This window comes from Coregonus lavaretus (genome assembly GCF_964263955.1).
Source record: "Coregonus lavaretus genome assembly, chromosome: 33".
NCBI lineage: Eukaryota > Metazoa > Chordata > Actinopteri > Salmoniformes > Salmonidae > Coregonus > Coregonus lavaretus.
This window is the reverse complement of record NC_140020.1, coordinates 34,310,058-34,322,748: the sequence shown is the minus strand read 5'-3', so window position 1 is coordinate 34,322,748 and position 12,691 is coordinate 34,310,058. Positions and strand designations below refer to the sequence as shown.

Below are 12,691 nucleotides of genomic sequence, written 5' to 3'. Positions count from 1 at the left end.
CAACGGCTAACACAGTCACGACCTCTGCATCCAGAATAACAGCAAATTAGCTGTTTTCTATTAATATTCATTTGGATACATCCATAACAATGAGCTGATAAGGCCCTATTTTACCTGGCATAGCTAGAAGTTTCCCTTCTCATCAGGACACTCGTCAACACTGACTGTTAATTACGAGGAGATTGCATTGCATATCAAACCCTAGGCTAGAAGCTAGGTAAATAGTTTGTTGCTAGCAAACCTACCAATATGAGAACCGAAAAAAATAAATACCTGTTGCTGAAAACAGCTGGTCAAACTAGAAACATGGGAGGATTTGACAGCATAACACCATTTGCGTCATGACTGCAACAGCAGGGACCAGAGAAATTCATGTTCATCACTCACCACGTTAGGTCATCATCAGATGCTCAATTTTGCTAAAACAAAATCAATGCTAGCTAAGTTTTTTCCTCATTGGACCTGTGTTTACAATGTATCCTATTTCAGTTTGTGTAGTTGTTGGTTTAGCTTTCTGTAACTTCGTAGCAAGTACGGTCTGCATGTGTAGGCGCATATTGTGTCATGATTGCAAGGTGTCCCGATATATTTTCCAACTGTCTCGTTATCTGGTTTTAATGTTCATTCTAGAATGCCCTTTTAGCCAATCAGAAACGAGTAATCAACAATGCTGTGGTATAATGGCAGTTAATTTGAAAAATGTATGGGATCATTCCTCTAAAACTGGCTGGCTAGCTAGCTAACAAACATACAGTGCAGATACATTCTTAAAATGCATTGTTTTACACAATATCTTATCACAGCACCAGCAAACCAAGGTTGACCAACTCCCTGACCAAAATGGCTGACCTTTATCCCATCATAAGAAGGTTCATGTCCATTTTAGTATTCTAATTATATGCATGTATCTTACATTTTTTTTCTATTGGATTAACTGGTTGTTAAAATAACTAAATTGAGAAGATTTGAGAAGATATGTTGTGTTTTGGTGATTAAACCAAAAACCCTCCTCTATTATCTATACCTTCATTATATTTCACAGTAAACTTCTATTTTGGATCAATGGTTGTGTGGTGAGATATGTCTACAAACAAAATGAACACACAAGGAAAGGTTTTTAATGTATGGCTGGCTGCGTTACAAGTGTTACCAGTTTGGAGTTTTATACAGAGTTAAAAAAATTCCACATACTTGTGAAAATAGCACCAAAGCGATTTTTTAAAAAAACGAACTAGGCGCTACATAATTTTGGTTCAGTTGTTATCAGTTTTGAGCAGTTTGATTAAATGAGAGTTAATTGTATCATTAACAAATGACAAGAAAATCATATCAAAAGTAAAGTGAAAATTGCATTTTGAAAAGAGTGATTTGGTGCAGTGAACAAGTGACTTTGTGAATTTGTTTGTTGTACTCAGTCAATTGAAAATGTGCTTAGAGTTTTGAAACATGAGCCAGTTAGAATTTTGTGTTTAGAGTTGTGAAAATGTACCACGTACTTGTGAAAATTGCCCCAAAGTGATTGAAAAAACTGTAATAACTCCCTCATAGCGTAGCCCCTCAAAGTTAAGATCTGTCCAACACAAATGTCAAATCTCATAGTGTGTGTGAGTAAGTGTGTTTGTGTTTGCGTGGGAGTGTTTAATGATGTAGACGTTGAATAAATGCTGTGTTTGTGTTAGTGAATGAGCATGCGTGCTCTACAGGTTGGAGGAGATATGAATGGAAGGTATAGATTATAGAGGAGGGTAATACGCTCTGACTGACTACACTTCATTACTCAGATAAGTGTTTTAGAACTCAGAGAGAGACAGAGACAGAGAAAGAGAAAACGAAAGAGACAAAAGCAAGGAAGATACAAGACAAACAGAGCAAGAGAAACAGGCAGAGAGAGGGATAGAGTGGTTAGAGTTAAGTTTGAGTTGGAGAGATGATACGTTCCCAGCCCACAGAGGATAAGTGATCTTCCATGGCATTAGGGATCTTTAGAAGGGAGCTTGGTGTTGACTGCAGATCAACATGTAGTACATGAAGTATAAAAAATGTATGCACTCACTAACTGCAAGTCGCTCTGGATAAGAGCGTCTACTATATGAATAAAATGTAAATGTAAATGTAAACATGAGGACAGTGATATTCACACCCTATTTACCAGGATCACGCTCAAAGCAAGTTTAGCTTTAAAAAACAAATGTAAAAAAATATTGTATCAAAGCCCCTCTCCTCTTTCTAAAGATCTAAATTAACTGTACTGTATATAAGAATATTAATATGTATTCATGAATACTGTGTAAATAGTGTTTTTGTTGTCTCTTGGTTTCTTTCCACTATATAACTCTTATTTTATTTTTATTTTGAATTGAATGTCATATCTTATGTTGTTCTTGTCTATAACTGCTCTGTACTTTGTCATGTATTTGTACACACACACACACACACACACACACACACACACACACACACACACACACACACACACACACACAGACCCTTGTGGTTGTCATGAAACCACGATCATCAGGGAATCCACCATAATCCCCATGTTTGAAGAAGTGTTCTCTTTCTCTCTGACACAGCAGGCATTCTGTCTTTCCCCGCTTTCGCCACACAGTCCTGTCCTGTGGGACAGAGGATAACTGATGGTAAAACACCGTATGATTATCACCCTCTTCTATCAGACATCTAATCCAGTGCAGCAGTCAGACAGACATGGCCTGAGTCCCAAATAGCACCCTACTCTCTATAGACAACCTTTATCTATATAAGCACTTTAGAGTCACCCAGAGTCACCACTTACAGTACTTTGTCTCTTCCCCCATCCTCACATGTAAAACAGCAAGCACTGTCATCTGAAGTATCATTTGACTAAAACGGTAGCGAAGCACGAGCCACTCTCCTGGTAAGGCCTGCTATGTTACCATTAGTGGTTGTGTTAACTGAATCATTTAGCAGAGAGAGTAACAGAGATGTCTGGAGCATTCCCTTCCTCTCTCATCTCATCCCTGCATCCCCCTCCTAAACGCATGGTTGTCTATGAGAGACCAGAGTAGCTCATCCGTGACAAATGAACTTTGAGAGATACTCCCTGAGCTGCAAATACTGTATTGCGATACAGCAAGCCACAACACAAACAACACACTCAGCTACTCAGAGAGAGAGAGAGAGAGAGAGAGAGAGAGAGAGAGAGAGAGAGAGAGAGAGAGAGAGAGAGAGAGAGAGAGAGAGAGAGAGAGAGAGAGAGAGAGAGAGAGAGAGAGAGAGAGAGAGAGAGAGAGAGAGAGAGAGAGAGAGAGAGAGAGAGAGAGAGAGAGAGAGAGAGAGAGAGAGAGAGAGAGAGAGAGAGAGAGAGAGAGAGAGAGAGAGAGAGAGAGAGAGAGAGAGAGAGAGAGAGAGGTCTGCCTACATAGATTTACAAACTACAAGGAGCTTTCAGTGAAAGAGGAAAAGAGTGGAAAGAGAAAAAAGGGTGGAGAGAGAAAATGAGAGAGGGGGAGAAGAGAGAGAGAAAGAAAGAAAGAGAGGGGGGAGTGAAACATGAGCCTTCGTCAGTCTTGACAACAAGCAACCCACTGGGCACACACTGGTTGAATCAATGTTGTTTCCACATAATTTTAATGGAATTACGTTGAACCATCTTGGAATAGCCGTTGAATTGACGTCTGTGCGCAGTGGGAAGAAGACATTAAATATTATGCTCATATCCTCCCATACTTTCAGCCTTACATTGAATTATTAAGTGAGCAGTGATTTTCAGCTTTAGCAGCTATACAAACGATTCCCCAAAAGTACTTATACAATATACAATATATCATTATATCTGTATCCATCCATCTATCCATCCACTCATCCATCCATCAAATATGATGTATATAACTTCTCTCTCCCTTTTAAAAAATCTCCCTCCCTCCCCTCTCTCTCCCATAGGTTGGGTGTGGAGGATAAAACCCTGGAGCGCTCTCTGGCCAGGGCGGGCTGTGAGGTACACTGCTTTGACCCCAGCCTAAGACAGGCCCACCTGCAGGAGTCAGACATGTGGCTCCACCGTCTCTCCATAGACTGGAGGGACCCCAACCCAGCCATCCCCGTCCAGCGACAGCACGGCAACACCAAGAAACTGGCCGCCATCCTCAACGATTTTGGACACAGACAGGTCAGGGGGCACATAGAGAGGAGAAGGGGGTTACATGTAAAGGGAGAGGTGTGAATGAAATGCCAAATGGGCAAATGTGTCCTGAATCAAATATAAGGAATAAGTCATGCATGGGCTTATATTCAGAGAGTATATGTACTATACTAAATACAGTGATAATTTACTCCACAGACCAACATCCTACACAGTGCACAATATACAGTACCTGTCTTTTATGTCATATCCATGACCACAATACAAACAATCCATGCAAAAGACACTATAAAAGTCACCATAAAAACAAATTCCTTATCTTTCTCACCTCGACCGAAAAAGGCTACACGAAAATGTATATATTCTCTCCCTATGAGCTGGAAGATTGAACTTTATTATCACATAAAGCTGCACGTTGACTCCAGTAGCAGCTCCTCTCTATGCCTCCTCATCATTCATTCCTCCAATGTCTCCTCTTGCCCTGGAGGGCAGAAAACTCAGAGGAAGAGAGAGGCCCAACTCGGCAGAGAATCTGTCTCCCTCCAGCAGGTGGTGTTTTTTTGTTGTTTTGCCCACCATGCAAGGAGTTTTTCTATGGAGGTCAATGAGAGAGTGTTGAATTTTGTCAACAAAATAATGAATTGCTTATTTGCTACGTGAGGTTTATTTGATCTAATGGATGTTTCGTAATGTTTAAGTTGTTACGAGTGTAGTGACATAAGTAGGACATGTGACATCCCGGCAACTTTGAGAAAAAACACTCTATATCGGAGTTATCTCGAGATGGCTATGCATATTCATGGCATGAGGCTAGTCGCATAGCATCTCTCTCCATTGAATACAGGCATTTGACGTCAACAACCCTCACCGAATATTCAAAAAAAGGATTACAATAATGAGATGCATCCATCAATCCAAAGAAAGGATAGGCGGGAGCTAGACAGCCCGCTGTGCAGCTTTGTGGACAACGACTCCCAATGTTAGGGCGGAGAGGCATGTATCTTGTCAGTATATCCATCATCTTTGCTTATAGTTATGGCTTTCCTCCTTTAAATGTTATCATTCAGAATATTAACTCACTGGAGTCCCCCAGGGCTCTGTGTTCTGCCTTATCAGATATGGATCTGCATACAAGATCAATGACATCCACACACAAACACACACACTCATGCATGCTTGCAAACACGCACCCACACACACGCATGCTCACTTGCACACACGCACACACACATGCAACGCGTGCATGAACACAGCAGTTTGTAGAACGGTGCCCTTCCCAAAACACAGCGATGGCATCATAGAAGTAGGCAGGAGAGATCAGAACTATACATCCTATGGAAGGAGTTACAAGTCAGCTACACTACACGCGTTGCCATCAGAATTGTGTCAATGTGACGTTCTAGACCAGAAACCAACCAAAATAAACTTTATTTTCTCATTATTCCCATTCACAAGATATAATTAATTATAACCTCTCAATTTTTAACTGCATATTCCAGATGGCAGGTTACCTCAGCCTAATTCATCACTCTGTTTTTTCTCTACTTTTTTTGGCATGAGCAACAGTTTAATCAGTGCAAATTTAAATCAGGCTCTTGAGCAGAATGCACCGGCGCCTAGCATTAGCGTTAGCGAGTCCATGCTTAGAGGCATCAGCCATTAATTCCTTTTTTTGGAGCGTGCGTGCGTGTGGGTGTGCATGTGTGCGTGCGTGTGGGTGTGCATGTGTGTGTGAGGTAAAGGACAGATCCTATCCTTGTACCTGCTTTAGATGCAATGCGACACACACATCTCCATAATGGGTTTTTAAGGTGAGTACACAGCATGCTTAAAGAACAACTGTCTGCCTTTCTTCGCTCTGCCTTTTTTCTTTCTCCAGCTTTGTGTCAGAAGAAGAGAGAACTGATGAGTTGCTTCTATAGATCAAAATATGCATTCATTTGTGTTCTTTATCGGTGATTACACAGCTCATAAATGAGTCATATGCCACTCTAGTCAGCATCAGAGCCTGTCTCCATGGGGATTAACACCACTTCAGCAGTCCTTCAGATCTCATGCAAATTGATTTGCTTTCTCCTAATGGACAGTAGAACAACAAACAGAGACACTTCTCAATGTCTCACATCCACACTGTCACTAGAGGGACACACAGCCGGCAACATGGCTTCCATTGTATCTCCCCCACAGCGCAGGCCTTTCCTTACACTTGTAAGGGTTGGTTATCATGCAGTTGTGGTGACCAGTTGTGGACCAGTTGTGGACCAGTTGTGGGGACCAGTTGTGACCAGCTTTGGGGAACAATTGGGGACCAGTTGGGACCAGTAACTCCAGGGAGATTTGGAAACAGAACAGGTCTTGTACCAGTTATTGGGGGACACTGAGAGGCTGAACAGAACCTCTCTCTCTCCTGGTCCCATCGATGTGTAATTAAATGTCTGCTCATTACGATAGTCTCTGGAGAGGCCTGTTTCAGACGTTTCTCCCTGCACCTCACATCCACTAATTAAAGAACACAAAATACTTAATCTCTTCTTGATACAATCAAAAAAATCACGCAGGCCAAACTTGTTATCTTGTGTTGAGTCGGACTCAAACTTGTTATCTTGTGTTAGTCAGTCCAACGGCTTTAAACCATTCTGCCAACAAATGTGTATCCTTAATCTGAAAGCAGCTTTATGGACAGACATTTTGATCAACAATAACTCATCGTAATGGAGACATAGTGACCCCTGGCTGGGGGTGAACACAAAGCTGCTGTTTAATGGCTGAGGGGCTTTCATTTCAGTTGAAGGCCGACTCAACTTGAATATTCTCTGCAGCTAGGGGAATAGCTTCTCTCTGAATGGGAAGTAAAGTTCCCCTCTTCTCACAGAGAAGTGATTCTGTCGAGGACTCCACCTTTGGCGATGGTTTAAAAAATAGTGTGTATCTAGCTGTGCATTTATCTAAGGAAACCTTTAGGGGTGAGGCACAGACACACACACACACACACACACACACACACAGAGAGAGAGAGACGTTGCGGGCTATGAACAAAGAACACTAAAACATGTTTCCTGTTGATGGAGTGATTCTGACATTCTCCCTATATGGAGCCTGGGGGACCACAATGACTTTACTGCTTGAGCGAGACTTCAGAACTAAAGGTCCGGACTGAGTGTGTGGCCCAAAGGTAAAAGGCACCACCATACCTCAGGCTCAGGGTAGATGATAGCCATCTTTTTTAGTTGTTTCCATGCTGTTATGCAACTCCAGAACAATATCCCCGGACTACAGGGGAACAGAGGATGAGACAAGAGGAGAAAGCGGTTGTTTACATAGCTTCTAGCCTTGCTTGCCAGGCTTTATAGCAATGCTATAGGCCTACAGTGTTAAAGACGCACAGGTAGGAATAAGACAATGCTACTGATGACCTTGGGAGAAGGCAAACTCAGGCAGAGCCTCTCTGAAGGACTAAATAACAGCTCCTTCCATCTCACACTCCCATCGGCACCACTGAACCTCCCTCCCCTCAGTAGACCACAATTTAGGCTAAATCACCCAGCACGCAAGCAAGCAAGCACGCACACACACACACCCTCCCCAAATCCATCAGTTATTGCCCTTCTTCCAATCCTCCCCGTCAAAGTAGTTTCTGTCTGCATATCTCTATTCCTCTCTCACTCTCTGACAAACACACACACACACAGACACAGACACAATCCTCCCAGCTCCAGGCACAGGCCATTTAGTGGAGCAGTCGGAGATCTATTCAGAGCTATGCCACCATACGGATGTTCACGCAAAACTGGCATCTTTCCAGTCCTTGCAACTTCCCATATACAGGGGAAGCGAAGCGCAGACGTACTGCTGGTGGTGGGGGTTTAGGGGACTTTGAGAGGGATGTGTGTGTGTGAAGTCCTTAGGTTTTGCCTTGTATGGTACAACAGGGAGAAGACAGCTGTCAAATAGAATTAAGTTATTGAAAGTAGGCCTACTCAGTGCACACCCTGAGAAAAACATCTATTGTGTAGAACCATTATGGGATTTGTAAGACCTTCATATAGCCTTTTTCCTTGTAGGGATCGGCAAAATGTCCCCGAATTTTCTGTGTTTTACTATCCTTGTGAAGGCTTCTGGTCCCCACAAGGATAGTAAAACCAAAAACACACACACATACGCAGGGGGGGGGGTGGGGTCATGGGTCATAACATCCCTGTTGGTTAGGGCAGTTCTCATTGTATGACATGTCTGTCCAATTAAGAAAGATGTATTTGCCTTGGGGAGGGATGTTATCCATTGGGAGACCCAGAGACAGAATGAGCAATATGTCCGAGAGCCAGCCAGGTTCAGTTGTTCATTTGACTGTAGCCCTTAGAAGAAGTGTTTTTCTGTTGAGACAGGTCAGAAACTCATCACTTACACTGTAACATTAGAGAGATATGCTTGGTGTGTGGAGAGTTTGGGTCAACTATTTGACAAATATCATTGGCAGCATTTGAAGTTGCCAATGGGGATGTCACCAATGACATGTTGGCAATCGGCCAATGAGGGGGTAGTAAAGTACAGGGGAGAAGGAGAGAGGAGAGAATAAATTGGTTAGATAAAATGTCAAAAGCAAAGAGATTAAAGCACGTTCACTAATTAGGCTTTTAAAAAGTATGGGGTCAAGGAGTTAACCTGACATCAGAAATACTCCAACACATTTAAACAGCAGCCCAATGCCTAATAGATGTGCATTGAAAGTAGGCCATGCATATGATGACTCAGTAAGATCATATCTTGAGGCCGTTATTAAAATTAATGTGTTTTCCTCCCCCTCTCCTCTTCACAGACCTTATACCACATTCATCCCCCCTCACCCCCCTCATATCCTCCTCGTCCTCCACTCAGACAGATACAGTACATCTCTCTTTTTCAACCTCTTAATAATTCGCTCAATCTTTGCACCAACTTCCCCTCACCTCCATCAAAAGTACTTTTTACTCTCTCCATCTTATCTCTCCCTACTGATTGCTAGATATCATCATGATTGACTCTCTCTCTCTCTGGGAAGATCTCAATTGCATACCCCTCGCGTCCTCTCTCCTCGTCTCCTTATCAAAACCCATTGGAGGAGAAGGTCAGAGGGGCGGGGCCTCTGGCTTTCTCATCCAATGGCTTTTGAGAAGGAGATGAGGAGAGAGGACGCGAGGCAATGATGTTTCAGTATGTATTGGCCATTGAAAGGCTTTGAAGCCACCGGTCGGCCATATTGGCACTCCCCAGTAGGAGTGCCAATACTGCTTAAGTCGTTTTTTGGGGGTATCTGTAGTTTACTTTACTATTTATATTTTGGACAACTTTTACTTTTACTGCACTACATTCCTAAAGAAAATAATGGACTTTTCCATCCACACATTTTCCCTGAGACCCAAAAGTACTCATTACATTCTGAATGCTTAGCAGGACAGGAACATTGTCAAATTCACACACTAATCAACATCCCTGGTCATCTCTACTGTCTCTGATCTGGCAAACTCAGTGATCACAAATGCTTCATTTGTAAATTATGTCTGAGTGTTGGAGTGTGCCCCTGTCTATCCATTTTCGTGACGTTGTCAGCCAACCCATCTATCCGTCTGTGTGTTGTTGTGATTCTGGATGGCCAGCTAACTAGCAACAATTCCAAGAGGCTGCCATGTGGGGAATCGTAGGTGGCTCGTTTTATCTAGTTTGATCTAATACTTGATACCATGTCTTGTTACGTAAAAATGTATGCACACATGACTGTAAGTCGCTTTGGATAAAAGCGTCTGCTGAATGGCATATTATTTTTTATCAGTATTATTTTGTTTTGAGGTGTTTTGACTGACGTTACGTCTATGCTAATATGGCTAAAATGTGTTAGCTAGCTAACCAACAACTGTAGCGATGTATCTGAGAAACGACAAGTGTTGATTGTGCAAATGTATTTATGCTTTCAATAAACATTGAAGACTAAATATAGTTTACAATAATCTAATGCAACCCTGTCTGTTTTGCCCCATATTTGCACACACGTCAGTTTTGTTGCTAAACAACCAACCCATCTATAGGAATGAATGGAATTCTACAGTATTTCAATTAAATGTTTCAAGGACAAAGTTACATGCATTTAAGTAATTTTGTTGTTGTAGTGGGGACAGTAACATTATTAATCTCTAAAAACTATACTTTTTTATTTATATGTTTTGCTCACATAATATTTTACAAGTATGCAATAAGGTGTCTGTAATAGAATAAATGTGGCAAAAACGAATCTAGACATTAATAAATCAATTTCTATAACATCCTAAATATATTTTACAATGGTGGGGGAGTGCCAAGATGGAAGCACAGTGGCTTCAACACACAGTCATCTAGTGTAAATAAATAATTGACACGAGGAGTATGCAATTGAGATCTTCCCTCTCTCTTTCTCCCACTCTCTGTTCCAGGTGGATGTTCTGAAGGCAGACATGGAGAGTGCGGAGTGGAAGATTCTGGAGAACCTGGTTCTAGAAGGGGTTCTGAGCTCAGTGGGTCAGTTACTACTAGAAGTCCACCTCCACTGGGCGGGGTTTGAGGTGGATGGGGACGACCCATCCGTGGTGCGCTATTGGTTCAGCCTGCTGAAGGAGCTGGAGCGCGCTCACTTCCGCCTCTTCCGTTACTACAGCGACCCAGCCAAGCCCCGCCTCTTCCTGCACAGGAACTTTCTGAACGCCAGCAGTGCCTATACACTGGGCTGGGTCAACAATCAGTGGAGGCCCTGAGAGCACTGACTGACTGACTGACAGACAGGCCTCTGGCCAGTGAGAAGGGGAAACTCTGGGAAATGTAGTCCAGCTACGATGGAAAACGAAAGAGTCGTCAATTCCATAGGATGTTTGCCTTTGGATATTTACAGTGAGCTCCAAAAGTATTGGGACAGTGACAGTTTTGTTGTTGTTTTGGCTCTTTACTCCAGCACTTTGGATTTGAAATGATACAATGACTATGAGCTTAAAGTGCAGACTGTCAGCTTTAATTTGAGATGTATTTTCATCCATATCGGGTGAACCGTTATGAAATCACAGCACTTTTTGTGCATAGTCCCTCCAAATTCACTTATATGTGTATTAAAGTAGTCAAAGTTAAAGAGGCATCGATATCATACCCCCCAAAAAATGCTAACCTCCCCTGTTATTGTAATGGTGAGAGGTTAGCATGTCTTGGGGGTATGATATTTGTGCATCTGTAACTTTCTCACTCATCATTATTCACGATTCATTAAGGACTATCCGTGATCATGGCAGCATCCACATTAATATAGACGTGTTTAGAAATATATATTCTTCTTTACAATAAAAGTACTCAAAAATTACACAATATATTATTTACCATGAATTTCTTTTGAGCACAAAATAATCTGAAACACAACCAAAACAAACAGAAAATGCATCCAAAAAGTTTGTAAAGTCACAAGCTTGATGTAATCATTGCGTGCTAGGAATATGGGGCCAAATACTAAACTTTTGACTACTTTAATAGACTTATTAGTGGATTTGTCCCAATACTTTTGGTCCCCTAAAATGGGGGACTATGTACAAAAAGTGATGTGATTTCTAAACAGTTCACGTGATATGGATGAAAATACCCTCAAATTAATGTGTCACTGTCCCAATACTTTTAGAGCTCACTGTATTTCTGGCCAATACCACATTTATCACGCTAACCAAAGTACTGTACTCATGCAAATGAATGCCTCTATATCTACAGAGGTTTATGTAAAGTTATGTGAGCTCTACTCTCCTCCTAACAAGCTGCTATCATTTCAACGATGATGAATCACCACTCCCTGTTCCCCTCCCTGATATGACCTCAGACATAGTGAGATAATTGCCTCGAGACCCTGAGGTCTGGGGTTGTGAGGCCGGTTGGACATACTGCCAAATTCTCTAAAACGACATTGGAGGCGGCTTATGGTAGTGAAATGAACATTCAATTATCTGGCAACTACTGTGTTGGACATTCCTGCAGTCAGCATGCCAATTGCACGCTCCCTCAAAACTTGAGACATCTGTGGCAATATGTTGTGTGACAAAACTGCTCATTTTAGTGTGGCCTTTTGTACCCAGCACAAGGTGCACCTGTGTAATGATCATGCTGTTTAATCAGCTTCTTAATATGCCACACCTGTCAGGTGGATGGATTATCTTGGCAAAGGAGAAATGCTCACTAACAGGGATGTAAACTAATTTGTGCACATTTGAGAGAAATAAGCTTTGTGCATATGGGACATTTCTGGGATCTTTTATTTCAGCTCATGGATAACGGGACCAACACTTTACGTTGCATTTATATTTTTGTTCAGTATAATAGCCTCAAATTGTCCCCAGGACCTTCCGCAAAAAAGATGGTAAATGGAGCTGGGTGCATTGCTGTCAGAGAGGCTGAGCACGCCTCATTTAGCACAGGGATGAGTGTCTGTAGGAGGCTTCTTATGAGGTAGGGTAGGAGAGACTATGCCGCCTGAAGAGAGACGGACGGACTGTCTTCCCAGAGACTGACCCTGCCTGGGTTACAACAGACTGGCACTGTACTGTATGT

At 42.1% G+C, this 12,691-nt stretch overlaps 1 protein-coding gene across 1 annotated transcript in view; it reads left to right on the top strand.

The window, feature by feature from the left end:
• Positions 1-10,875, top strand: part of LOC311108563 (putative methyltransferase-like protein 24) — a gene marked incomplete at both ends in the record, with an annotated part of 112,472 nt that extends 101,597 nt beyond the window's left edge. The window contains 2 exons of the mRNA XM_084151218.1: positions 3,922-4,147; positions 10,558-10,875. Of these exons, the coding sequence (XP_084007344.1) occupies positions 3,922-4,147; positions 10,558-10,875 (544 nt within the window). The remainder of the gene's footprint in view (positions 1-3,921; positions 4,148-10,557) is intronic.
• Between the last annotated feature and the right edge of the window lie 1,816 nt (positions 10,876-12,691).